A 25,614-nucleotide genomic window follows, 5' to 3' on the forward strand; every position below is an offset into this window, starting at 1 on the left:
ACCAGTCGGCTGACCAGGCCTTGGACTCTCGGGGGTGTTAAGTTGATTATGACTGAGCTTTCCAGCAGCCAGAGTGAAAAGGAAAACAGGGTTACTTCTGAGATTCCTTAGTAATCATAAGGGAAAAGCACGGAATTCCTAAGAGGGAGCAAAGGTTTTCCAGGACAGAGGCCCTGTGATGGTGAACACATCACCACGTTTCCAGACCAGCTCTGGTTCTGCCCCTCACTGTGCTCTGGCGCCATAGCTCTGACCCTCCCAACCAAGCAAGTCCTTATGGCCAGAATCCCATGGTCTGAACCTGTGTGCAGCCTCTGAGGGTCTGGCCACACCAGGAACACAAGGAAGCTGGAGCTGTGCACCCTCCAGCCCTGCTCTGCACAAGCAGTGACTGGTGAGAACGGGGAGCTCGCTGGGCTCCTGCACAACAGACACCAACAAGAATCCCAGAGAATAGCACCTCAGAAATTCACCCTGGCCCCCCATTCCCCACAAGGACGTGTCCATGGAGGCTCCCCAGCCAGGCCTCTGAGAAGACAGGGGTGAGCTGATTCAGGGGATTTCTTAGAGCAACCCCTGGTGGTGCTGAAGACCTCCAGCCACCACAACCCAGCACCCTGGGATGCTGAGCTCAGCCATAGCTTCTGACAAAGCCTGGACCACAGGGGAGGGAGGGCCGACAGACCACTCAGCCTCTACACTCCTGAGCAGGCAGGTGTATGTCCAAGAGCACTCAAAACAGCTTAAGGTCCCTCAAACTGGAGTCCGAGAGATCAGCACAGGCCTCTCAGAAGCATCACCTGGTTCTCAAGAGGGTTCGTGCCAGACACTGGACCTTGGCCAAGGCCTCGATCGAGGCAGGGTCTGGGCTATCAGCACAGCCACCCTCGGGCAGGTCATTGTCAGGCCCAGCCTCAAGGTCAGTCCCCACCTGATCTCCACTGGACAGGTGAGCACCAGGTGCTGGGGAGGAGAGCAGGCAGGTAGACAGCCTGGGAAACCAGTGTGGGGCTTCACCCTTGACCCTGCCTGGGAGCACCTGCTGGTGACCTACGGTCCCACTGTCTGTGCAAGGGACTTAGTATAAGGAATGCCTCTCTGTGGGGCTGGTTGAATGGTTTAAGCCACAAAGATGTAACTAAAGCATGACCAAGGGAGCTGGTTAAAAATGAAGACTCTTAAGGGCGCCTGGGCGGCTCAGTCAGTGAAGCATCTGCCTTCAGCTCAGGTCATGATCCCAGGCTCCTGGGATCAAGTCCCGCATCAGGCTCCCTGCTTGGCAGTAAGCCTGCTTCTCCCTCTGCCTGACTCTCCCCCCGCTTGTGTTCCCTCTCTCCCTGTGTCTCTCTCTGTCAAATAAATAAGTAAAATACATTTTTTAAAGTGCTCGGGTTTCTATATCACACTTTTTTGTTGTTTGCTTTTCTATATCGAACATTTTATTTTATTTTTTTTTTTTTTAAAGATTTTATTTATTTATTTGACAGAGAGAGATCACAAGTAGGCAGAGAGGCAGGCAGAGAGAGAGAGGAGGAAGCAGGCTCCCCGCTGAGCAGAGAGCCCGATGCGGGACTTGATCCCAGGACCCTGAGATCATGACCTGAGCCGAAGGCAGTGGCTTAACCCACTGAGCCACCCAGGCGCCCCTATATCGAACATTTTAGGAAATATTTAAATACCTGTGTTTCACTGTAACTGGTGTCCCTTGTAACCCTACAAGCTTTCCTTCCTGCACTGCCCCATTACATGGCCCCAAAGTGAGGACTTGGAGGAGAGGGAGGACTAGAGCCCTTCCGCCAGAGTGGAGATCCTGGCCTGGCTGCCTAGGACCCTTTGTCCTCCAGGAGAAACCAGATGGGGTCCACCTCCGGGGCCTCTAGCGACAGACCTCCTAAGGAGCCCAGCATGTCCCCTCCGTGGATCTCCACTGAGATTGGAGACAAATGGAGACAGAGACACTGGGGCCTCAGCAGGGCGATGGCCAGGAGGTGGGGACGCCCTGCAAGAGCCAGGCCCACAGAGGGCTGGGCTGGGGGCTGTTAGGGAGTGTCCCAGGAGCCTGGCCCCAGGCAGGGCAGGTGACGGGAAAGAGGGAGTCAACAGAACAAATCGGGGGTACGGGGCAGAGGAGGCAGGGTACTTCCAAGCTGGAGAGCTGGGGGCCACAGCTGTTCCCCTGAGACAGGAGCCCTGAAACCTGGCAGGTCAAGCCCTGCGTGGAGGGGGTAGGGCCCCAGGCAGCATGAATGGGAAGCCCCGGGTTTGGGTAGGATGACCCAGGGGCATAGCCTGTGTGTCCCATGATGAGCAGTGGCCTCTAGGTGGCGGGCGGGAGCCACAGACCAGCTGGCCGGCCCGGTGTCCACCGCCCTCCCCCTAGGGAGGTGCAGTCCATTCTGGCCACAACTGTGAAGCGGACCCAGTAGGACAGAGAGGCCCCCCATGGGTGGGAGCTGCGGGGGCTCCCACCCTCACCAGGGCTAAAGCTGGGGCAGCACCCACCAACCCCAAAACTCAGTATTCCACCGTCAAAGTACTGGTCTGGAGGCCCCCATGAGTCCATGACCCTGGGAACCTTGCTCAGGACGTTCGCAGCCTGCCCCAGACCCCTCATGGACCCTACCTGACCTTGGGAACTTCCTCCTCCAAGAAGCTGCCGGGGGGGGGGGGCCCTGACCAGCCGGTACGCTCTGAAATCTGCTCCCAGAGGGCAGCATCAAAACCATGGGCTTCTCCTCGAGAGGGCTTATGCAAACCCACTGTACCCCACTTGGGCCCTCCGCAGGGCTCCGGCCTTCCAGACCCTACCCCGACCCCTCTGCCAACGAAGAACGTCATTTCCTTTCTGACCCCCACATGCAACCGCAGCCCCCGGGGAGACAAAGTTGCTCACAGGCACACACAACGGCCGTGCCTGCGGTCCTCACGCTCGGACGCTCGGAACCACCTTGGACTGCCCGCCAGGTGTCTGTCTCCCAAGGACTGCTCTGCTGGGAGAACAAGGCCTCCCCTCCACCCCCTGCCACGTTCTCAGCCCGGGACACCTAAGAGCTGCTCAGTAAATGTGTGTCTCGTGAAGGGAGGAGAAATCAACAGCAGGCGGGGGAGGGGCAGGAAGGGACCCACGTTTACCAGCCACCACCCAGCAAGGGAGCCCCAAAGACAGGCCCCACCCCCACGCCCAGGGAGGCCAACTCAGAACTGACTTCCCTGTTGCTCTGGGCTGAAGGCCTGAGGCGCGACCCTCCCAGCACCCGATGGGGCCCTCCGCGGAGGACCCGCAGCCTCTCCTGCTGAGAAGGGTCGGGGCAGAGGAAGGGGTGGGTGGGGGACAGAGAGCTGAGAGCCAGGTGGCCCTGATGAGGTGATGGGGAGTCAAGGCAGGGCCTTGCCACCAGCTTGGGAGCCCGAGCCATGAAAATGTAGATGTATGGGCGGAGACCCAGGGGCTCCTGATTAGAGGTCAGAGGTGAAGAGAGGTCTGCCAGGAGCAGAGGAGGAGCCCCCGGGAGATGGGAGACCCTCCCCCTGCCTTACTCCAGAGTGCTCTCCTGGACACTCCACAGGCCCACCGCCAGGCGCCTTCCCTCCGTGCCCACGATGGTCCCACGGGGCAGCCCCCAGAGGAGAGAAGTACACGGACCTGCCCTCAGGAGCGTCCTCTGTGGGAAGCCGGGCCCTGTCCTGGGGCCTCTGAGGGGGAGACATCCTTGACAGCAGCCTGGGAACACCCCAGCCACACCGCCAAGGTCCAGGACCCACAGGCTGGACCACACCTTTGGCCCAGAGGCCTGCCCCTCCCCCACCCTCAGTCCGGAAACATCGGAAGCTCAGGCCATTTATTTTTCTATTTGTGTCCCCCACCCCCTGCCCGCCCCAGGCCGGCCATGACCCAAGCCGGTCGCATCCGCGCTTCCTTTCTGGCTGAGGCAGGGGCCTCGGTGGGAAGGCCCAAGCTGCCGCGCTCACACAGAGCCCCACCTCGCTTCCCGTGGCCCCAGAAGCCCCCACCCATCCCCTGCTACCTTGAGGCAGCTCTCCCCCGGGCCTGGGCACCCAGCTGCTTTTGCTCGCCCCCCAGACCCTCCAGCCCAGCACGGCCACCGCCACAGGGGCTGTGTAGGACTGTGACCCCAGCCAACCCCACGGCAGCTTCCCTCAGATCCTGGCCTCTGAGGTCAGGCAGGGCAGTGACCAGGGACTGAGATCCGGCAGGAGCCCCTCCCCACCCCCCGCCCCGTCCTAGGCGCTAGCAGATCCGCCACTGCCGCAGCCCTTCCTGGGGCCTCAGTTTCTCAGTCTGCAGAGTGGGAAGAGCTGCCCACCCACAGTAGCATCTTCAGGAAAGTCCCCAGGCCGGCCCAGAGCCCTGGCCCAGTCCCAGTTCCCTCCCCCAGAGGCAGTACTTGGGGGAGCCAGGAGGCATCCCCTAGAGGCCAGCAGCAGCCCTGGCCGCCTGCTCCAGGCTCGAACAATGTGCTTCCCCCACACAATTCCCAGAAACGCAGCCCTCCCTGCCCTGCCCGCCAGCCTGGCGGCCACTCCACCCTCCCCATCCCCAGGGGCCCAGGGGCGGGGGTGGGGGAGTGGGAGTGGGGGGGTCCGGGGCTGCGGGTGAAAAGAAGAGATCTGACTCCCAGGGCACCAAACCACAGGCCCCTGCCGTAGCCTCTCCGTGGGTCTGCGCGCACTGCCCCCATGCCCTCCTGGCAACTCCCCAGGGAGGCGGCCTTCCACGGGCAGCCAGGAGCAGACCCCATCCACTCCTTCCTGAGCTGCCCAGGTCCATCTCCACACAGCAGCTCTGCTGAGACTGTAGAAAGCGAAGTCACATCACACCCTCCTCTGCTCAAAACCCTCCTAAGTCATCAACTCTCCCTCAGAGAAAAAGACCTAGACCCCCCCAGGCCTCACACAGCTCCTTCTCCCCTCCCTTCTGCACTCCCTGCTCTTCCCCTATATCAGAACACCTCACTGCCCCAGGGCCTTTGCACATGCAGCTCCCACTGTGTACAACACTCTTTTCCAGGTATCACCTCATCTCTTGTACACATTCCCTTCTGGGGTTGTCTCCAAAGTTACGTCACAGAGTGACAGGCCATGCGTACCCGTGACATGGCCCCTCCCTCCCCCACAGCCGGCAGCACCACCGTTCTCCAGAGCACACTCTGCAGCCTGGCACCCCATACTTTGCCTTGTTTCTGGATTTATTGACTGTCCCTGTCCAGCAGAACAGGAGCCCCCTTCCCCAGGCAAGGACTTGGGTCTGTTTTGTTCACTGTCTCCTAGAACAGAGCTGAGTTCACAGCAGGCACTCAATAATGTACGAATGAATGAGAAGGGATGGGTGGTCCCCAAGAACACAGACCTGCCCCCCAGCCCCTTTGGCAGTCCCAGCTGGTTGGGCCATCAAAGCCGCTTGTCACAAAGCTAGGGCAGCAGCAGAAAAGAAACACAAGCTGCAGGGCCCACTGGGGGCTCCGATCCTTCTCTGCACCGTTCCCAGGGCAGCTGAGGACTGTCACGAGAGCCTGGCAGGAGAGCAAAAGAGGCCGGGCCAGCCCAGGCAGGGAGGTCAGGGGGGGCACTGCCCGGGACACCCACACAGCCCCACCTCTGCTCCTCCAAAAGCCCCTGAGGAGAGTGGGGCCCAGCTCCTGCAGGACTAGGACACCTGCCCACCCAGATCCCGGGCGCGCTGCCTGGAATAAAGACAGCCATGGTCGCAGGGGCCCCGGGCGCAGATCGGGGGGTCTGCAGGGCCGGGGGGAGGCAGGGCTTAGGGCAGGGGCTCCGGGCCCTCCGGACGACTGGACAGACAGAGTGTCTGGCGCCTGCTCTGCCAGGCCGCCGGCTCCCTCCTCACAGCTGTGGCCTTCCTTCCTGAGCCGTGTTTCCTGGCCCCGCCCTGCTGTTGCCACGGAAACCTAGAGCCTGGTTCCCATGGAGCCCCTGCTGCGCCCGCGGGCCCACACAGCTTGCCGAAACCCCCAGGACCCACAGGGCCACCCCACGCCGCCCCGGGGCTCGCTGCATCCAGCGGCCCCACTCGGGAGCAACAGCCTCTCTTCTACACCAACAGCCCTGGACGCCCTGGGGCATCCCGCGAATGCCTCCTGCCACAGGCGACCCACGCCTCCCTCCTCAAACCCACACGGCCCTGCACCCCTTCTCCCGAAGGAGCCCCGTCCTGTTCCGTCCCGCTGGCCTCCGTCCCCCCCACACACACCCAAAGGCCCACAGCGACCACACCATGTCCCCTCTGCTCCAGACCCTCAGCCAGTCTGACACCCCCACGAGACTACTGACACCCTAGTTCCCAAAACACCTAGCTGGGCCCGAGACCCGGGTCCCCGCCGCCGCCAAGCCTGACCCTTGTGACAGCTGCTGCCGCTGAGCCCAGCACCCACGCCTGCCCCCCGCCCCCCTTCTCAGGAGCAAGGCCCACAGTGTTTGGGAGCCCCGCCACACCAGGCCCAGCATCCTGGGGCTGAGAGCCAGAAGGCTCACGGCGGGGCACGAGTCCCAGAGTCCACCTGGACCGGCCTGTCGCTTGGGGAGGGACATGCGCGCCTATACTTCTAGGCCGTTGGGCAGTTCCCTCTGAAGCCCGGACCCCTGGGCAGAAGTCAAGGCTGACCCGGCACCTTGCCTTCCCCACCCTCAACCCCAGCCCTTGCAGCAGGGTCTGAAAAAAGAGCAACAGGATGAGGGCCAGGCCCAGAGCCTCCTGGTCTCAAGGACCCCGAGGTGGGATTCGCACCGAGCAGTCCGGCTCCAAGCCAAGGTCTCAGGACACAGAAGATTCCCCTCTACCTGGACCTGTGTCGGACAGGGACCCTACCCCCACCTTCCAACAGAAGGAGGGTCCGGCCCCGAGGGACTCAGTAATTGGTCCCAGACTCCCGCTCCTGCAGCAGCCGGGGCCAGGCGGGTGGGAGCTTGTGAGGTCTGTGCCCCGGGCAGCGCCTGGGAGGTCTGCCACTCCCAGAGCCCAGCCAATCCCCCACCCAGAGCCACTGAGGGGAGCTGCCCAGCATCCTTTGCAGGCTTCACCCAGAGCCTGGGGGTCTGGTCCTGGCTCATCGAGGGCGCGGTGGGAGGCCAGGGAGGGCAGTGTCCACTCAGCACTCAGCCCGGCCCCACATTGCAGAGAAAGCATGCCCCTCTATTCCACTTTTCTGTCTGGGGCACCGGGGGCTGCACAAAGGGCCCCCATAAGGGTGGGCAGGAGCCAACCTGGGCCAGGCCAGCCCAAGGTGGGCTCTAGACACACAGAAATGGCCCAGACTCACGAATCACCCCCACTTTGGATGGAGCTGTGCTGTTGGGGACCGCCCCCTTGGTGGGTGTTGAGGGTGAGCGTTTCACTGAGCAGGACCCTCATTCTACCCTGTGGGACCCCCTCTTGTGGCAGAGTTCGGCCGCCACCTGGCTCCTAAGGCCGTGGGCAGACTCCAGCGCTAGACGCTCCAGCAGACAGACACAGACCTTCCCTGTCACACAGACACACACAGACCACACACAAGCACGCAGACACACACATCTTACGCCCCTCCCCCAGGCACCACTGACCACACCCCCCCACCAGCCCTTGCATAGATGGGGTGTGTGTGTGTGTGTGTGTGTGTGTCCCCCAGCCCGGGGCTCTAGGGGCAGGGCCACCCCGACTGCAGTTCCCACCCCCCACTGTCTTCCCATCTGGCCAGTGGGTCAGAACCACCGTCCTCACCCTGAGCAGGGCAGCATGCGCACCCACGGAAAGACAGCCTGACTCCGAAGAGGCAAGGAGCCACCCCAGGAGGCTCTCCTCTTGCCCTGCCCAGCCTCAGCCCACAGGACAGGACAGCTGGACACCTGAGCAGCACAGCTCTGCCAAGAGGGAGGGTCGCTGGCTGGTGCTGGGCAAGGTGGCTCTCCTGGGGCCGGGGGGTTGGAGGGGAGCTGGGGGGACCGAGGCTGTGGTCAGGTGATGCCGGATCAGCCTAGATCCATCCTAATGTCGGGGGAGATTGCAGTGGAGGACCCTCAAGGCTCCCTCCCAAGCCCCAGGGACCACCAACCCAGACCAGCTCCCGGCCAGGCTAAGCCAGGCGCCGGTGAGCTCGGAGCGCACCTGGAAGGGTAAGGGCCGTCTCCAGCAGGTGCTGGCTTCTTGGGCCGTCTCTTCAGCCAGGAGTCCTGCTCCCAGCCCTGGTGCCCAGTCCACCCACTGACACTGGCCAGGCCGGAGCTGGCCCCACTGGGAGAGGACTGTGCACCTGCCCACCCCAGGGCCCCCCACCCTCCCCTGCCTCCTGGAAAAAGCTGAGCTCTCCCCTAGACCCAGAGAATCCACACCTTGGTGCCTTGACGGCCCCCAGTACATCAGCCCAGTTCTACGTGGTGAATGGGGCTGTGGGGTCTCAGGGATCTCGAAACCAGTCTGGGACACCCAGGGCTTCACTCCTCCAGCTGTCAGACGAGGCCTTCCATGACAGAACCCTAGGCGGAGACAGGATGGACACCCAGCAGCCCTCAGGCTGAGGGACCTCTGTGGGGGCGCTGGTCTTTCCTCAAACCAGGAGGGCTCCTGGGGGCAGCTCAGGAGCTGCCGGTGGGGTGGGGCTGGAGGACGCTCCCCATTCACAGCACTAAAAGGGCCAGGGGACTGAGAGCCTCTGGCCACATAAGCCCAGGGTCACCGATACCTGGGCCCTGAAATGTGGAGCTCCCAGCACTCGGTGGGGAGCGGAGCAGGGCCACACAGATCCTGGGCTGCACACTCATCCCAGCCTCAGCAGGGCAACAGTCCTAGGGGAGACCCTTCAGACCCCCCAGTTCCTGGAGCCCAGGCCCCTCCCAGACTTGGAAGAGGCGAGGCGGGAAGCGCCCCTGGAAACCCACCCAGGCCCAGGGGAGGCCCCCCTTGCCCTCCCCCTCCCCCAACCCTGGTTCTGGCCTCACTCTACTGCTTGGCCAGGTGGGAGCCCAGCAGGGCGGTGGCCAGGTGCAGCCGGTCCCAGCCCCTCACCCCAGCAGACCGCGGGAGGGGGAGCAAGGCCTGGGACTCTGCACCTTCGGTGGAGGTCCCCACGCCCTCTGGTTTCCCTTCACTCGGCTGTGGGTCCAGGGTGTCCAGCGCTCAGGTTCTCCCCGTCTGGAGTGGGCTCTGCTAGTGAGGCAGGGAACGCCAATTCTGTCTTCTTGAGCCCCACGGACAAACAGGGGGCCTCAGAGCCCCCAGTGGTGAAAATTCCACATGTGAGTGTAGGGTTGGGGACGTGATGCGCTGCGGTTACCCAGGACACGCTCCCCGCAGAGACAGGGAACTTTTTCCAGGGTGCCCCCTTCTTTTGAGCTAGACCCCAAGGCTTCTTGGGAAGCCTCCCAAGAACATGGGTTAAAATACGCCCCTGTCCCCCTCCCAGTGTGATTTCATGAGGGGGCGACCGCCCTCCCCCCGAGACGGTCCGGGGGTCTGACTCCGTGGGTGGGGACGGCAGCTCGTCTCTGAGAGCCGGACAGCCCCAATGAGGATGCCCCTTCCCCAGCTCCAGCCCACGGGAGCCGCCCGTTCGCGCTCAGGGTGAGGCGGCTGGGGGGGGGTCCCTCGCTCAGAGAGGGCGCGGGGGGCCCGCTGCGCGGAGGAGGCTGCGGTGGAATCCGCCGGGTCGGAGAAGAAAGGGAGCCCCCGGGGAGGGGGCGGCCCCAGCCCGCCCCGCCCCGCCCGGCCCGCCGCCGATTGGCCCCGCGCCGCTATATCTGGGCGCCCACCCGGCTCGCGGCCACCGCCGTCTCCGCCGCCGCCCGCCGCGCCCTCCGCGCCCGCCCCGCGAGTGCCCGCTGTCCGGCCGCCGCGCTCCCGCGCTCCGTTCCGCCCAGGCCGCGCCCAGCTGGAATGCAGAGATCGCCGCCCGGCTACGGCGCACAGGACGACCCGCCCGCCCGCCGCGACTGTGCATGGGCCCCGGGACCCGGGGCCGCCGCTGAGCCGCGCGGCCTCCCCGCCGCCGCCGCCGCCGCCGCCCTCGCCGCGCCCGCCGCCCCCGCCTCGCCGCCCAGCCCGCCGCGCAGCCCGCCGCGCAGCCCCGAGCCGGGGCGCTATGGCCTCAGCCCGGCCGGCCGCGGGGAGCGCCCGGCGGCCGACGAGTCGCGCATCCGGCGGCCCATGAACGCCTTCATGGTGTGGGCGAAGGACGAGCGCAAGCGGCTGGCGCAGCAGAACCCGGACCTGCACAACGCGGTGCTCAGCAAGATGCTGGGTGAGGGGCTCGGGGGCGGCGGGCGCGGGGCGGGCGCGGGGCGGGGGGCGGCGCGGGGGGACCCGGAGCGGGGCTGGGCCGGGGCGGGCGGGGGAGGGGGCCGCGCCCCACCCTCGCGGTGCGCGCCCGGGGTCCCGCGCCCGCCCGACGGCAGCTGACCCGCGCCCGCCGCCCCGCAGGCAAGGCGTGGAAGGAGCTGAGCGCGGCGGAGAAGCGGCCCTTCGTGGAGGAGGCGGAACGGCTGCGGGTGCAGCACCTGCGGGACCACCCCAACTACAAGTACCGGCCGCGCCGCAAGAAGCAGGCGCGCAAGGCCCGGCGGCTGGAGCCCGGCCTCCTGCTCCCGGGCCTGGCGCCCCCGCCGCCCCCGCCGCCCCCGCCGCCGCCGCCGCCGCCCGAGCCCTTCCCCGCGGCGCCTGGCCCGGCGCGCGCCTTCCGCGAGCTGCCGCCGCTGGGCGCCGAGTTCGACGGCCTGGGGCTGCCCACGCCCGAGCGCTCGCCGCTGGACGGCCTGGAGCCCGGGGAGGCCGCCTTCTTCCCGCCGCCCGCGGCGCCCGAGGACTGCGCGCTGCGAGCCTTCCGCGCGCCCTACGCCCCCTCCGAGTTGCCCCGGGACCCCGGCGGCTGCTACGGTGCGCCCTTGGCCGAGGCGCTCAGGACCGCGCCCGCTGCGCCGCTCTCCGGCCTCTACTACGGCGCCCTGGGCGCGCCCGCACCGGGCCCGTACCCCGGCCCGCTGTCGCCGCCGCCCGAGGCCCCCCCGCCCGAGGCCGCCGAGACGCTGGGCCCCGCCGCCGACCTGTGGGCCGACGTGGACCTCACCGAGTTCGACCAGTACCTCAACTGCAGCCGGACTCGGCCCGACGCCGCCGGGCTCCCGTACCACGTGGCGCTGGCCAAGCTGGGCCCGCGGGCCATGTCCTGCCCCGAGGAGAGCAGCCTGATCGCCGCGCTGTCCGACGCCAGCAGCGCGGTCTACTACAGCGCCTGCATCTCGGGCTAGGCGGCCGGCGGCCCCGGGCCCGCGCCCCGCTTGCTCCCCGCCGCGGGCGCGACGGTATTGCTGTGCACCCCCGCTCTGTCCCTCTCGCAGGCGCAGGGCTCGGCCGCGCCGGGGGCGCCCTGCAAGGGCGGTTCCCGCCCGTCCTGGGGCTCTTCCAGGAAGCCCAGGCCTAGGACCTGTTGGCTGGCCCGGCCAGGGCAGTTCTTGAAGCGTCTCATTCTTTTCTGGCAGTGTATTTTCTAGAACCAGGCTGTATTTTTTACTTCGCCTTTTTTATATACTTAATACAATATATTTAATTTTTAATTAAACTTTTAAACTTTTTCTTCCAAGGGGTTTCAGTGACCAAAAGCACCCATGTAGCGAGGCTCTTTAAATATGAAGAGTACCACTATTTGTCTGCCTTAAAGCAGGAGCAGGAGCTGGGTCGCCCCCTGAGCCAGGCGAGGCCACAATAAAGTGACTGGCTCTCTCCTCTGAACACCTGTGGTCGTTGGGGGAGGGGGGAGCGGGTCACTTAATGATCCTGGCCGTGCCCTTCCCCCACAGAGCCCCCCCAGCTTGGGTCCCAAAGCACCCACTTCTCCAACCTTCCAGGCTAGCCGGCAGATGGAGCTGGTGGACGCATGAGGTGTGGGCGCTCCCCACCCTCCCAGACTTGCATTCCCCTCCTGTCCCACACCCCATTTTAACTGAAGCCTAAAAGGGGTCGGAAATCCCCCCCACCCCACCCGTGTTTCGTCATCCTCTCTCTTTAAAATGCCAGGTGTAAATAACTACATACATACATACATACATAAAATAAAAATAAATAAATACATAACTAAAACTTTCTTCAAACCCAGGCACTACTGCTCAGGTCTGTCCTCTCCAAGGGGGTTGGCCTGTGACAGCTGTAACAGACATGGCACCCTGGAGCCCCCGTCTGTCATTTTTAAACCAGAGTCCCCAGAGGGGGCAGCAGCACCATGGCCATGCTGCTCCCCACAGAAACCTCCCCAGGCTCTACTAGGGACAGGTCAACGACCGAGCAGGGAGGCTCAGGCCTCTCCCATGAACCCTCCCCCACTTGCAGCAGAACTGGACACCCCTCTCTCCAGATTCCTTGGTCCCCAGTCCCTCATGGGGAGCTGATCGCGGACACCCTGATGTGGAAAGGTCACTCACAGCTCAGTGTCCCGTGTGTGTGGGAGTCACGGGGTTCTCCGGACCCTGCCTGTGCTCCAGGACGGCCAGCAAGCCGGCTACCCAGTGTGTGCAGAAGTCTCCCAGCATGGCTGTGACCTTGTGACCATGGGGGCATCCATGAGGATGACCACGTGACCTTGTGCGTCTGTGTGTGTCTGTCCCGAGTCTGCGGCTGGGTGTGTGTGTGTCCCCACATCTGGTGCTGCTGCCTCAGTGTGTGTGTGTGTGTGTGTGTGTGTGTGTGTGTGTGGCGGGGGCGGTGAACAGGCTGTGGGACTGTTTTTACAGGTATCCAGCCTCTCGGGGGCAGTGACGTCACCTCTGGCATTGACTGGCCAGAGCTCCCCACCAAGCAGACAGAGCCTGGGGACCGCTGTACCTGAGCCCCCCAGGCCCACCCCATCAGCAGCTGGTCCAGAAAATCCAAAGACAGAGCCAGAGGCATGAAGGAACAGAACCAGACAAGGCAGGAGATGAACTCATAAGTGCAGAGAGACACCCAGGGTGGTGGGGGGACACATACAGTCCACAGGACGCCAAGGACAAGGCTCCTTCCGAGTATGCATAATAAGTATGGTGCCTGGCAGGGACACGGAGGCACAAAGGTGGGGCCGGTCCAGCCACGTCTGTCGTGGGCTTGGAGGGGAGGGCACTGAGGCCGCAGTGCCGAGTCCTCGGCTTGTGTGTGGAGACCAACGTGCAGGGCCCATGAGTGTAGGTCACCAGCTCTTGTGGCCTCCTGCTCTGCTCTGGGCCCACCCCTTAGTGGTGGGACAGCTGACCCGACCCCTAGCGTCCTGCGTTGGCTGAGCCAAAGCATGCCCCACTGTGGGGACCCAGGAGCCTCTGACCCAGGTGTGGACCTCCCCTCCACATGCTGCACCCACTGGCCAGGGCAGAGAGGAGGCAGCACCAGTCCAGATTGTCCCGTTGTGTGAACAAGCCCCACTGAGGACCTCCGGCCTCGGCTGAACCACTGTCCCCCATCCCACCTGTTGTCCACCGCAGAGACACCGCAGATGAGCAGACATGGCCAGCTGTGTCTCCCCTGTTTCCTGGCACAGGCTGGAGTCATAGTCTCCCCTCCCCCATTCTGGGCTCCTCAGACCGCCCCACCCAGAAGGTCCCACCTTCCAGGGCCGGTGGGGTCAGTGGGATGCGGGGGAGCCACAAGGGTGCCCCCCAGGGGGACAGCAGGAACCATTGCTCAGTAGGGAGAAGGCAGAGAGCTTGACACCTGGAAACCCCTCCCCCCATGGGAGGGCAGTGGGGGGCCCACTTTAGAGCAGGCCCCATGGCCAGGGGCTGGAGGAGTCCAGGAGCAGAATGGGAACAGGAGAGGGCCTCCCACAGAGAGCAGCTGTTTCCAATAGCAGCTCCTCCACGGTGGTGGGCTGGCACAGGAGGGCGGGGAGGGGTCTCCTCGAAGGACCCCGGCCCAGCGCCCTGCCTGGGGCCCTCTCTGAGGGGCCTGACTTGGCCCCCTCAGGAGGGAGCAGTGCCCCCCCCACCTGCCCCTGTGTAGGACACAGCCCCTGGGGCCTTGGGGGCTCCAGCCCTGGGTCAGGTTTCCCACCGCTCACCCTCCTGGCTCCACCCACCTGCCTCCTGGAGGGTCAGAGAAGGGAAGTCCCCACCCCCAGCCCCCGCTGAGTCAGGCTGGCCAGGAACAGACTCTGGCCTAGGGCCTGGCGGGAAGTCCCAGCAGCCCTGGCTGGCACGGGCTACAGCTCCCACGCCCAGGTCCCAGCCGGGCCCAGGTGTCGTGCCCTCCCCAGCAAACAGCCCAGGGGAGGAAGTCAGGGAGGCGGGGGCACGGAACGGGTTAGGGGCACCCTCTCTCCAGTAGACACACCTGGGGACACCACACACACCTCCAGCCGCACAGCCTACCAGGAGACACATCAGGGCCCAGGCTGAGCTCGGATGCCCCACCCCAGCATGGGCAAGGATGGACCTACAGCACGCTCCTCTCCGCTGGACACACACCAGGACAGTCAGCCGCTGAGCCACACCGTACAAGTCCTGCCCGGGACTCCGAGTCCGGGCAGCTTCGCGCTGGAGTCCGCCCTTGGAGACAGAGCTGTAAGGCCACGTGGCCTCCACGCCTCTCCTCCCAACGTTCGCCTCGACAAGAAGCCCTCCGGGGTGAGTGGCCACACGCAGCCCTCCGGGCCCCCCACCCCCTTCTCTGTGGACCGGCCTGTTTGGCACGTGGCACAGAAACGAAACCGAACGTGCATTAAGAGTGCGACATCTTCAAGGCTCGTCCGTGGTGTCGTGTCTTCCACTCCGTTGCGAGGCTGAACTGTACCCCTCTGCGTGACCAGACCGTGCCGGCCGTCGGGCACAGCGGTTTTGCGTGACATGTGTGTTTTCATGAAAGTTGCACACATTTATACGTGTGGGCAGGTGGGCTAAGCACATCAGAGCCCTATGCTACCGCAGCTGCCCCCAGAAGGGGGGTCCGGAGCAGCTGACCTGCAAACCCGACAGCCCAGCCCAAGCCTCAGTCTGAGTCCTCCCCACATCCTGCCCCACTCCTGCCCCAGCCTGAGGAGGGGCCCCAAGGACCAGGCTCCAGTCCACAGAGGGTCTCGGCCAGGTGTGTGGGAATCCCTGGCCCAGGATTGGCGAGAGCCGTGGGAACGCCAAGGCTCCTCCTCATTGTGTGCACATGCCTCCTGGGCTCCCTCCCCACCTGGAGCCCGCGTGGACACCAGGTGGGGTTCCGCTGGCTCGGCGCGGTGGGAGCTCCCCACCCTCCACATGTCTCCTGGGGTCCCACTCTGTCCCCCAGGACACAGCCCTGTCTCCATGACCCTGCCTCATGCCCCACCACCCCGGCCCAACCCTCACTACCCAAACCTGTGCCCCAGGACCCCGCCTCGCACTCCACGCTCCTGCCAGCCTACGCGCCGAGAAAACAGGAAGGGGTGCGCGGCGGCGGCAATGCAAGGAGGTGCAGGAAGTGGACGCCGGGTGCGGCGCTTATCTTGGGCCCCAGCTGGGGACCCCTGGCCTCACGCCCCGCACAGGCCCGGTGCACTGGAGGACGGGAACTGCGCACCTGGCGAGGAGCCCCAGCCACCTCCCCTCAGGGGACAAGGGTCCCAAGTGGGCTCTAGGGGCAGGACCCCACGGAGCCAGACTGTTGCCGCTGCACAGACGTGAGCAGAGGTCCCCTCGAGACACAGCTCGGGGTACCCAGCGGGCTCAGCGGGAAGAGCCTGCCCCTCTCCATCTCGGGGTCGTGAGCTCAAGCCCCATATTGGATGGAGCCATTACTATAAAATAAAATATGAACTTAAAACCGACCAAAAAATCCCAGCCACAGCCCAGAGGTGACCCAGGGACCAGCGTCCAATCCCAAGCTGACCCACCTCCCCCACAATACATTCCCCTTCCCAGGTCCTGACCTGCCCATTTCCCCCCAAACAAGGACTCACTTCCCCCAGCAAGCGTTAACCCCTGCTGGTTCTTCAGAAGGAAGGCCGTGGAGGTGGGCTTCGCTGGGGTTGGAGGGATAATGGTGGTTGTTTTCGTCTGTGTTTACAAAGCCGGGTCTTTTCCTCGGGAGGGGACAGGATGGGGACTGACCCTGGGAGCCCCCCAGGGTCCTGCAGGCTGCCGGCAGGGACAATGGGCTCCAGCACCTGGCACCCCCCTCCCCCCAGCCCTGAGCACTGGCTTTGCTTCCTGGAGCCCGGGACGTGTTTGTTCCCGCACCAACTCCAGCTGGCCCAGGCCGCCTCCTTGCACACCTGCAGGCCGGGGGCCCACCCGCGGTCTCACACGCAGGGGCCCAGTGCCGGCCAGGCCAGCGCACCCTTCAGCTCTGGCCGCAGATGCTTCCTCTGGCCAGAGCGTGAGCCCACGCCCCCTTGGCGCCCAGCGCCAGGTGCAGGGCCCGGCGAGCTCCCATCCTGTCCCGAGGCGCACGGGAAGCGCATCTGCCCAGGGTCTGGGCGCGGGCGATGCTCGGCTTTCCCACCACCTCCCCTTGCTTCACCGGCCAGGCCGATGGAGGGACCCCTGAGGGAGGCACGTGGAGGAGGGAGGGGCCTCTGAAGGGTCAGCACGCGGGGCTGGATGGACCCCCCATGTGGTCTTTGGCGCCTGCAGAGAGGCAGAGGTGGGGAAGGGGGCGGGGAGAGAGGAGCGGGTGGTCAGGGCGGGGAACACACAAGTGGCAGAGGCGGGATGAACGTTTGGTTTTCCAATCCAGGGCAGGGTTTGCCAGGCGCCCATGTTCCAGATGTTCTTTCAAAAGCTCCCCGTCTGGGGAGGCTGCGGGACACAGGCTCCCCTTCAAAGTCGGCCTGGCCCCCCCTCCTTCTGGCGCTGCACACGGGGGGTCTGGCTCCCTGGCTTCAGGAAGTTGCACAACCCTGGCCTGTGCCCCGCAGCCCCATCTCCCACCCTGGCACGGCCCCTCCTTCAGGGACCCAGCCCCCACCTCCCTGGAAGCAGCTGAGAAGGCGCTAGACCAGAGGGGATGCCACGGCTGAAGCCCCCGAGCCGACCAGGAGCCTGCCCCAGACGGCGGCAAGGAGGGGCGCGCTGCACAGCTTTGTCCCGGTCTGTGTCCCTGCACCTCTGCTGGCTCTGGTCCGATCCAGCCTGCGGTTCTGTGCCGTGATGGGCCACAAGGAGGGTCTCAGAGCCGAACACACAAGCAAACAGCATGGGGTCTGAGCAAGCAACCCTGGCTGGCCCTCTGCTCTCTGTGTCTTGGCAGGTCACGGTGGCTCTCCTCCTGCCCCCAGGCCTGCTCTGGCTGGGATACCCTCACCCTGGGCCAGTGGACTTTGTCCCAGGAGCCAGAAGCCCAACTTGCTGCCATCCTATGTGAGCCACAACATGGCCATGGTGGGATGGTGGCCCCAGGAGAGAGAGGGCCACCTCCCAGCGCCCGTGGGTCGGGGCTTATATAGAAAAAAGGCTCTTGGTAGGTGTGTCTCGGGATCTTGAGATCATCCTGGTTCACGCAGGTTGCCTGTAGCCTGTGGGCAAAGAGCCTTCTAAGGAGGAGGCTGGGACCCCCGGAGGACTCAGTTGGTGAAGCGTCTGCCTTTGGCTCAGGTCATGATCCTGGGGTCCTGGGATAGAGCCCTGCTTGGGGCTCCCTGCTCAGCAGGAACTTCTCCCTCTCCCACTCCCCCTGCCTGTGTTCCGTCTCTCACTATGTCTCTCTGTCAAATAAATAAATATAATCTTCACACACACACACACACAAACCCAGAAGGAAAAGGCTCCGTGGAGGAGGGAGCCTGCCGTGGCTGTGGGAAGCCGGGCTGGATATGGCCCAGGAGGGAGCACAGCCTGACGACAGCCTGACTTCCAGCCCGTGACAATGACTTCGGGCCTCTGGACCACGAGGGAAGAAATCTCTACTGTGCTAAGCCACACCATTTGTGACCGTCACAGCAGCCCCAGGACGCTGATACAGATGGTGTGCGATTTGGGGAAAAGGGTCTCGGTCTCCACACCTACGATGCTGGCCTGTTATCAAGCGGTTGGCAAGACGACGTGTGGGTCTCCGCCGGGCATGGAGGCTGCTCACTGGAGCGAAAGGCCAGGAGGGCAGGGTCGGGTGGGGATCGGGGCTCACGCTGAGAACACGTCAGGTGTGACACTGGGGGCTCAGGCTACAGGCCTCCAGTCCCTGCCCCAACAAGTTCACCTTGCCAGGGCAAACCAGAGTTAGACTTCAGGAGGGCTGCCTGGAAGAGGGGGGCTCTGCCAGGCAGGGGGGCTGGGCCAGGTCCAGGACACATGCACCTGTGTGTCCATCCTCATGGCCAGCCCCTCAGCACACCCATGCGTGCACACTCACACACTCACACACACACACACACACACACACACACACACGGGTTCTGGTAGGAGCCTCCAGGGAGAACAGTAGGGTCAGTGTGCCCGTTCACAGGGTCGTGGTCTAGGACTCAGGATTGTGTCCCTTAAACTCTGAGGCCTCTGCTCCCTTTCCTGCTGCCCCCCACCCCAGCTGTTGCTCAGCCTTGGCAGATGGAGGGGCTGCCCCCTCGCCACCCACCCCTCCCAGGAACGGCCTGGTTGCTCTCAGCAGTGGGAAGGGGGAACCGTGGGTGGACAGTAGGCCTGACGCCCCAGAAGTTGTGCTCTGATGCCACTTGGAGAGGAATGCTGTCGCCTCAGGCTCTGGGTCTGGGCCGGACGTCGGTGCAGGGAGACTGTTGGCAAACAGGAGCAGGGTGGGGGCCTCCATGGAGAGCCTGTCCCCCTCCTGTTCCTACACCCACACCCTTACACTCTCTTACTGACCTTCCGCCCTCAACTTGGTGGCCCCCTAACTGATGCTCCAACCAAACTGGGACTTTTCCTGCCACCCCGACATGCAGGCAAGGGCAGAGGAGTCCAGCGAAGGGGGCCACAACACCCACGTCCGCTCCTCCGTCAGGCCTCTCCAAGCCCACACGAGGACACACCCAGGCACTCGGGCCAGGACCCTGGCATTGCCTGGGTCACTCCTCACCCGCCCCAGTCCAAACCACCTCCTTTGGCCCCACCTCCACCACACGGCCCCAAACCCCACATTCCATGTCCGTGCAAGCTATAGGGTTCTTTCATGATCTGGATTCCAGCACCCGCCCTCCGCTTAGACCCTCCAGCCCTGGGCTGCTTTCTCAGCCCGACTGAGCCTCCTCCCGCGGCCTCGAGCTCCAGACCATGGCACACTCACAGAGCGCGGGCTGCAGACACCTGAGCCGTGGAATGCTCCACGGGGCACAGGGTACCTGCACCGTAGGTGCACCCCTCACCGCGACGGGGCCCCCAGGGCAGCTTCACACTGTGGTGGCAGGCGACTGGCGGTCCCCTGAGGTCTGGGAAGCTTGGCTCCCCGCCCCGCGCACAGGGCGCACATGGGCCGTAACCGTGCTCCGGGCCTGGGTCTTGCCCAGCTCTTAAGGCTTTGGGACAAGGGATGACCTCCCAGGGCCTGGGTCTCATCAGGGACCCTTGTTCTGTCGCACAGACTGAATGTGCTCACACGTGTGCAGCGGGGAGCTGGGTCCAGGTCAGCTAGTCCAGCTCTTCACATTGTGCTAGTGGGGACTGCCCCGCCACTGCGGCCTTCTGAACCCCCCGCTTGTCTCTGCTCTGCCAGGGTACCCCAGAGGCAAGGCCTGCTCTGGTGCCTGCTGGGTCCGTCCAGCATCCACAGAAGAGTGTGATGGGTGTTGGGTCCACCAGGCGTCCTCCTTGGCCAGGGGCTCTCTCTAGCTGACCCTCTCTCCCTCCCCATCGGGTGTGATTGGGGAGGGGGCCGTGCACACCCCCGTCTCTGCGTCTGTGGCTGGGGGCGTCCAGGGTCAGCCCCGGACCCTGCCAGGCAAACATACGGTCCCAGAGCACAAGAGTGGAACCCTGACCAGCCTGTCCGCGTCCAGAGAGGGGGCGGTGGCCGGCCCTCCCGGGGCCGCAGGAAACGGCCTGGCCCCACTTGCAGCCAGGGCCAGCGGCTCCGGCTTCCCTTCAGGCCTGTTTCCTTTATCCGGTTGTTTTGCTCTGAATTCACAAAGCTCGGCCTTCTCTTCCCCTCCGTGTCCGCCCCTTCCCCCACTCCAGAGCGGAGCAGGACGGATACCGGACATTTCAGGGCCCGCCGGAGCCCCCACCCCCACCCGCACCCCGCGTCCGCCCGGGCCGACCGCCGGGAAGGGGCGTCCCGACCGCCCCCTGCTGCCCAAGGCCGGGAGCGCAGCGCCGCGGTCCTCGCGCAGGTGCGGGGCGCGGGCCGGCTCCGCGGGCGGGTGCCGCGCGGCCCCCAGCGCCCCCTCCCCGCGGCCGCAGATGCGGGGGCGAAGGAAGACGACCGGTCGCAGCACCAGCAGTTTATTGAGTCCTGGCCTGGCGTCCGGGGGCATCATCTCCAGGTCTCGGGCCCTCGGAGGAGCGCTGGCCGCGGCGCGGGAGGGGCCGGGACCCCGCGCGGGGCCCACCGGAGGGAGGGACCGCGCTCGGCCGCAAACGAAGCCCGAGCCCAGGCCCCGCAGCCCCGCCGGCTGCTCCTGGGCCCGCGCAGGACGCGCGCTAGGGACCCCCGGGGGCCGCCGCCCGCAGCGCGAAGAGTTTCTCCCAGCAGGTGGCGACGGCGTCCAGGGCGCGCACGAGGAGCCGCCTCCGGCCGCGGCGACTCCGGGGAGGGCGCGTCTTGGGCCGCCGGCTCCGCTGTCGGGGACGGGACGGTCAGCGAGCGCCCACGGTCCCCGCCGTCCCCGCCCCCACCCCCACCCCCAGGCTCGCGTCTGGCCCCTGGAGCTCCCAGACGGTGCCCCCGTCTGGGACAACGGAGCTGTCACTGTGCCACGGGAGGCGCGGTGCGGCGGGGGGGGGGGGCGCCCGTGGAAGGGGAGGGACCCGGCTGTGGGCCCACGCACCTGGCTCAGCGTCCCGCAGTGGCGCCGCATCACCGCCTCGGTGCGCATGGCGACGGTCCACGCTGCCTTCTCCAGGGCCCCGCGGCGGCCCCGGGCCACCACCCTGCGCAGGGTCCGACCCAGGGACGCGATAGACAGTAGGATACCGTGCTCCTGGGGAAGGGAGGGAGGCAAGTGGGGGCTGGGGAGAGCCCTGTGGGGAGGCCCCCGGAGGGCAGGACTGGGGGCGTGGACTCCGTACCTTCTGGGCACTGCAGACCGCCCCCCCCAGGCCCCGCCATCCCGGGCGCGCAGCTCCAGTCAGGTTTTTGTGAATGAAAGGGAGGTGTGGGGAGCCTGGCCCCGGCCACTCTGCCCCTGGCCCAGCCTGCCTCACAGCTGCCTGCAAGTCCTCAAAGATGACGGCGCGGTAGTGGCGGAGCACGTCAGGGACGCTGCAGGTGCGGAGCCCCGACTGGCCTGGCGCCATTCCCAGCAGAGCCAGCAGGATTGCCCAGAGCGCAGGCTTGGGAGGCACCTGGAAGGGACTCGGCGTCAGGGTGGGGCGCCTGGGCCTGTGCAGGGGGCCTCCCCTCTGGCCACCCCTCAGGCACTTTGCTTCGGACAGTCCCCCAAGACAGCCATCCCCTGGGGTCTCAGAGCTGGTCTACAACGGAGCTGTCACTGTGCCATTCAGGACTAGGCATGGATCTAGCAGGACAGGCAGGCAGTGGGGCCTGCACACCAGACAGCTCAGCGCTCATGCAGAGATGGGTGGGGTGGATGATATGGGCGCGGGGCAGGGCGCTGGGAAGGCAGGCCCACTGAGCCAGGAGGGGACAGGGGCTCCAGAGGCAGAAGCACAGGGCCAAGAGCCTGCAAGGCTGCGGGGCAGGGCTGACCTCGGTCTAGTGACAGCCTCTCCCCGGGCCATGCCTGAACTCATCCCCACACTTCCCAACACAACCCCCAGCAGAGCCAGGCTCTCTTCCAGATGAGCAGCCCCTGCTCCCCAGAGCTCGGCTCACTTGGGGGTCCCCAGAGCAGGGGCAGAACTGACCTACTCCCACTGCTCACCAACAGATCCGTCACAACCAGCTCTCACAGCCATGGGAAACCGGGTACCCCTGCACCTGCAGCCCAACCAGGACAAGGCTGAGGGCTCAGAGCTCAAGGCCACACCCCTTTGGGAGGGGAAGGCTTGGGGAAACCCCCAGAGGCAAGGGAGGAAGGGGCCGCATTGTGGCCCCACCACCTTTCTCCAGGCCTCCCCCTCCAGAAGGGCCTGGCTGGGGGAGAAGCCCGCCCCCACCCAGAACCCCAAGCACCAAACTCAGAGAGCAGTTAGTTCCCAGACCCCGGGCCACACACCCACCCTTAGGCCCCCAGGCAAGAGTCCAACAGCCACTGGAAAATTAATCCTGCGAAGCCAGTGAGACGCAGGACTCGACTCCGCTTCCCGGCCCAGGGGTGAGCCTGACTGAGCAGCACCCCATCGGCAGAGCCCCGGGGGGTGGCCTGGCAGGAGGAGCAGACTCTATCTGTCCCAGCCCCTCCTCCAGGCTGCCCTCAGGCATGCCCAGCCGGTCAGAGGTCCCAGCCAAAGCCAGAGCTGTGGGTGCTGAAGGGAGAGCCATGCGCCCATGGCACCAGGAGGCTGACCTGGGGGGCCAGGAGACCCCGTCCTTCCCCACGCCCCCCACCCCCACCAGGAACAACAGGCAAGAGCACCCAGGGCCAGGTCTGGCAGGCCGAGGGGACCGGAACCGAGGGGGATTTCCCAGGAGGGCACAGAGGGTCACAGAGCCTCCCTCAGGCTGCACTCCCTCCCCAACCCTCCGCAGTGCAGCCGTGGGTGAGCCCCCTCGACTGCCCAGCGCAGCTCACCATGGGCCTCTCGGGGCGAGGCCCGCCCTCACTCCCGGCGGTGGGCCTTCCACATGACCCTGGGTCCTCAGGTAGGGGGTGCGGCTGCCGCTCCAGGGCCTCCTGCTCCCGGCCTGGCCAGCAGGGCTTCCCAGGACAGGCTGCGGCAGGGCGGCTGGCGGCAGGCAGAGGCGGCTTTTGAAGTTGGCTCCCCGGAGCACAGGAGGGAGGGAGCGGGAGGGAGGCCCCAGGATCCCAGCCCTCCCCTCCCTCCCCCACCTCCTATCCAACTGCTTCTTCAGTGAACCTGCCCCTGGAGCCCGGCAGCTGCGGGCTCTCTTCCCACCCAGTGGGTCTCGGACTAAGCCACCAGCCCCGGGAAGATACGCTCCGCTGAGGTAGCGGTGGGGTGTCTGGTGGGCAGAGCAGGGCCCAGCTGCAGGGGGTGGGGGCGGGCAGCCAGAAGAGGCCAAGGGCCTGTGCAGCCCTCCACGGCGGCCTTCCTCGGCGGTCAGTAGGTGCTGCCTCCTGGGAACCTGGCTGCCGGCAGGAGGGGAGGTGGGCCTAAGCCCCGGCCCCCGACACAGACACCGGCCCCCGCAGGTCCCAGGTGTGGCATGTCCCAGGCTCCTCCTGCCGCTCAGCTCTCCTGGGCTGACGGGGTCTTCTGCTGGGGGCAGTCGTGGCCGCTTGCCAAAAAAGGCTCTCCCAGAGCTGGGCCACCACACCCCTGCGTGGCGGTGCCCAGCTGGTCATCCCTCCAGCCCGCACCGCAGACCAAGGGCAGCCTCCAGAAGCCAGCGTGCCCTGAGCTGGAACTGAAGAAGTGTCAGCTACAGAAAACCCAAGGTCTGTTTTTTTCCCGGGGAGGAAAGTGGTCTCAGTACTTCAGAGCAAACGACCCCCGTCCAAAGGAGAAGACGACATTCACACCGGATGGTCCAGACGCAATGGAACTTTCCAAGGACTCTGCAGAAGGCCTCACCTGACAGTGAGCTCAGAGGGGTGTGGGGGAGAAGCCATGTCCATCTCAGGGCACAGAAGGGTGCCAGCCACCCCCACGACCGTGGCCGAGTCACGGTTTCTGCCAGGGCCCTGGCTTCTATGTCTGTGTAGGAACTGGCCGGTCTTCAAGGTCTCCAAAGCTTCAGGACCCCGTCTTCAGTGTAACAGGCAGGGTCCCCCTCACCTCCTCCAGGAGACGGAAGGAGTCTCAGTCCCCGTGAAGACCCTGTGAGCCTCCCCACATGGCTTCTCAGGCCTGGCCCTCCTCGGGCTGAGAAGAAGAGGAGGCGTCTCCCACCCACAGTCTATGAGGGGGACCCAGGCCACACGGGTGGTCTGCTGCCCACTCTGGGCTGGTGGCGTCCTTGGGCTCCCAGCACATCAGCGGTGGACCCAGCAGGGCCTGCGCTCTCCAGGCAAAGGTGCGTGTGCCTCAGGAGCAATGTCAAGGCAAGCGCTCCCCAACCCGGGCCACCCGGGGAGGGCTGAGCCATGGGTCGTGCCTGAGCCCCACCACGGGCCCCCTCATCCACGTCAGCCAGGGGCCATCTTCTCGCATGAACATGGGGGAGCAGCCGCCCGCGACTCTTCCCCACCCTGTACAGAACAACCAGCATCTCCTCTCCCCGGCCCACGGCCTCCCGGCAACCCACAGCCTCTGGCCACATGTCTGCACCCTTCTAAGAGAATCCGCTGGTTTCCAGATGGACACACACTCAGGGTCCAGAGCCCGAGCAAGGCCTTGGTCCTCACACAGCATTCGCAGTGAGAACACGCTGAGCCCCCCAGGTCACGCATCTTTCAACCCAGAGATATGCGCGGTTCTACGCGCTTCAGAGCTAAACTGCTGATTATAAATCAGCAAAAACTCATCCACATGCAAGTGAGAAAATCGCGTCCTGGTAACATTTCCCTTCAGCACACACCCGAGGGGCCTCACAGTTACCCTCAGCAACACACTGTGGAAGGCATGTTAGAAGTGGGGCCTGGTGTCTGCATCGCTTAGGAAAGTTACCTACCCTGGAGGGCAGACCTGCAGGGTGCCCCCCACCCAAAGGGGACAAATGAGTCCCCAGGAGAGCCTGTCCCAGCTGCTCCCAGAACGGGATGTGCTCAGCCCCTTCTCCCAGGGAGGCACACAGCTTCCTCTGAGGGACAGAGGCCGTCTGCAAGTGGCCCCCGTGAAAACAAGAACCTCAGTGAGCCGACTGGGGTCGCAAACCTGAGTCTGCTCGTGGGGGGAGGCGGCGCGGAGAAAACCTGCAGGGCACCAACCCGGACACACTACCTGGAAAACTTTTAATTAAAGAGCAGGACAGACAGCTCAGGGCCCCACCACTCCGTGCTCCTGCACGTGCTGCCCCAAGGGCCGCGGCCACAGGGCCTGGAAGGACCATCAGAAGGTGTTCCTGATGTGGGCCGCCACCAGCACGAGGATCTCCCCGATCTTCCTCTGCCAGTTGGCGATGTCCTTGGACACAGCGCACCACAGCTCCCCGTGCCGGGGCTCGGCGTTCTCACAGCGCCTCCTCACCTCCTCTCGCTGCTCCTGGGCCGGGACCAGCGGGCATGCGAGTCAGGCAAGCCCCCTGCGCGGCCCACCACGCTCACCCAGCTCCACAGGCACGGGCCTGGCTGGGGGCAGAGCCATCTTTCCCGTGTGTTCATCGAGATGGTCCCTCCGCCAGGGGGCAAGCCCCACCACATGGACCCTCCCCAGAGCTGATTTCAGCACACACGGGCGGAGCCAAGTCCAGCCCATGTCTGTGCCATGCCCAATTGCCCCGAGCCTGCCTTCTCTGCATAAGGCGCTGCCCCGATCCCACGTGGCACAGCTCCACGAGGACCCGTGAGCACCCTCCCAACACGCCAGTACAGGCAGGAGGGGGAGCAGGGTGACCCTCTG

The 25,614-nt window shown here is 65.2% G+C and overlaps 3 protein-coding genes across 6 annotated transcripts in view; 1 reads left to right on the forward strand and 2 right to left on the reverse strand.

The window, feature by feature from the left end:
- The first annotated feature begins 9,761 nt into the window (after positions 1 to 9,761).
- SOX18 (SRY-box transcription factor 18) lies at positions 9,762 to 11,579 on the forward strand. The gene is made up of 2 exons (XM_059133743.1): positions 9,762 to 10,244; positions 10,424 to 11,579. The coding sequence occupies exons 1-2, from the start codon at positions 9,881 to 9,883 to the stop codon at positions 11,245 to 11,247; spliced, it is 1,188 nt and encodes a 395-aa protein (XP_058989726.1). The 5' UTR covers positions 9,762 to 9,880; the 3' UTR covers positions 11,248 to 11,579.
- Positions 11,580 to 20,238: 8,659 nt separating this feature from the next.
- Positions 20,239 to 24,846, reverse strand: C9H20orf204 (chromosome 9 C20orf204 homolog). 4 transcript variants are annotated; one of them, XM_059133945.1, is made up of 4 exons: positions 22,725 to 24,846; positions 21,915 to 21,970; positions 20,859 to 21,375; positions 20,262 to 20,649 (listed from the first exon to the last, which is right to left on the reverse strand). In XM_059133945.1, exons 3-4 carry the CDS (start codon positions 21,325 to 21,327, stop codon positions 20,345 to 20,347), a joined length of 774 nt encoding a protein of 257 aa, XP_058989928.1. In that variant the 5' UTR covers positions 21,328 to 21,375; positions 21,915 to 21,970; positions 22,725 to 24,846; the 3' UTR covers positions 20,262 to 20,344. The 4 variants fall into 4 exon arrangements, with proteins under 4 accessions (XP_058989931.1, XP_058989928.1, XP_058989929.1 ...); XM_059133947.1 differs by lacking the exon at positions 21,915 to 21,970 and having other exon boundaries at positions 20,416 to 20,649; positions 20,859 to 21,011; positions 21,100 to 21,375; XM_059133948.1 differs by lacking the exon at positions 21,915 to 21,970 and having other exon boundaries at positions 20,239 to 20,649; positions 22,725 to 22,985.
- A 140-nt stretch (positions 24,847 to 24,986) lies between these two features.
- Positions 24,987 to 25,614, reverse strand: part of PRPF6 (pre-mRNA processing factor 6) — a 40,012-nt gene continuing 39,384 nt past the window's right edge. Inside the window, exon 21 of the mRNA XM_059133928.1 lies at positions 24,987 to 25,257. Coding sequence (XP_058989911.1) covers positions 25,105 to 25,257 — 153 coding nt within the window. The 3' untranslated portion in view covers positions 24,987 to 25,104. The remainder of the gene's footprint in view (positions 25,258 to 25,614) is intronic.

Source organism: Mustela lutreola, chromosome 9 (genome assembly GCF_030435805.1).
Source record: "Mustela lutreola isolate mMusLut2 chromosome 9, mMusLut2.pri, whole genome shotgun sequence".
Classification (NCBI taxonomy): Eukaryota; Metazoa; Chordata; class Mammalia; order Carnivora; family Mustelidae; genus Mustela; species Mustela lutreola.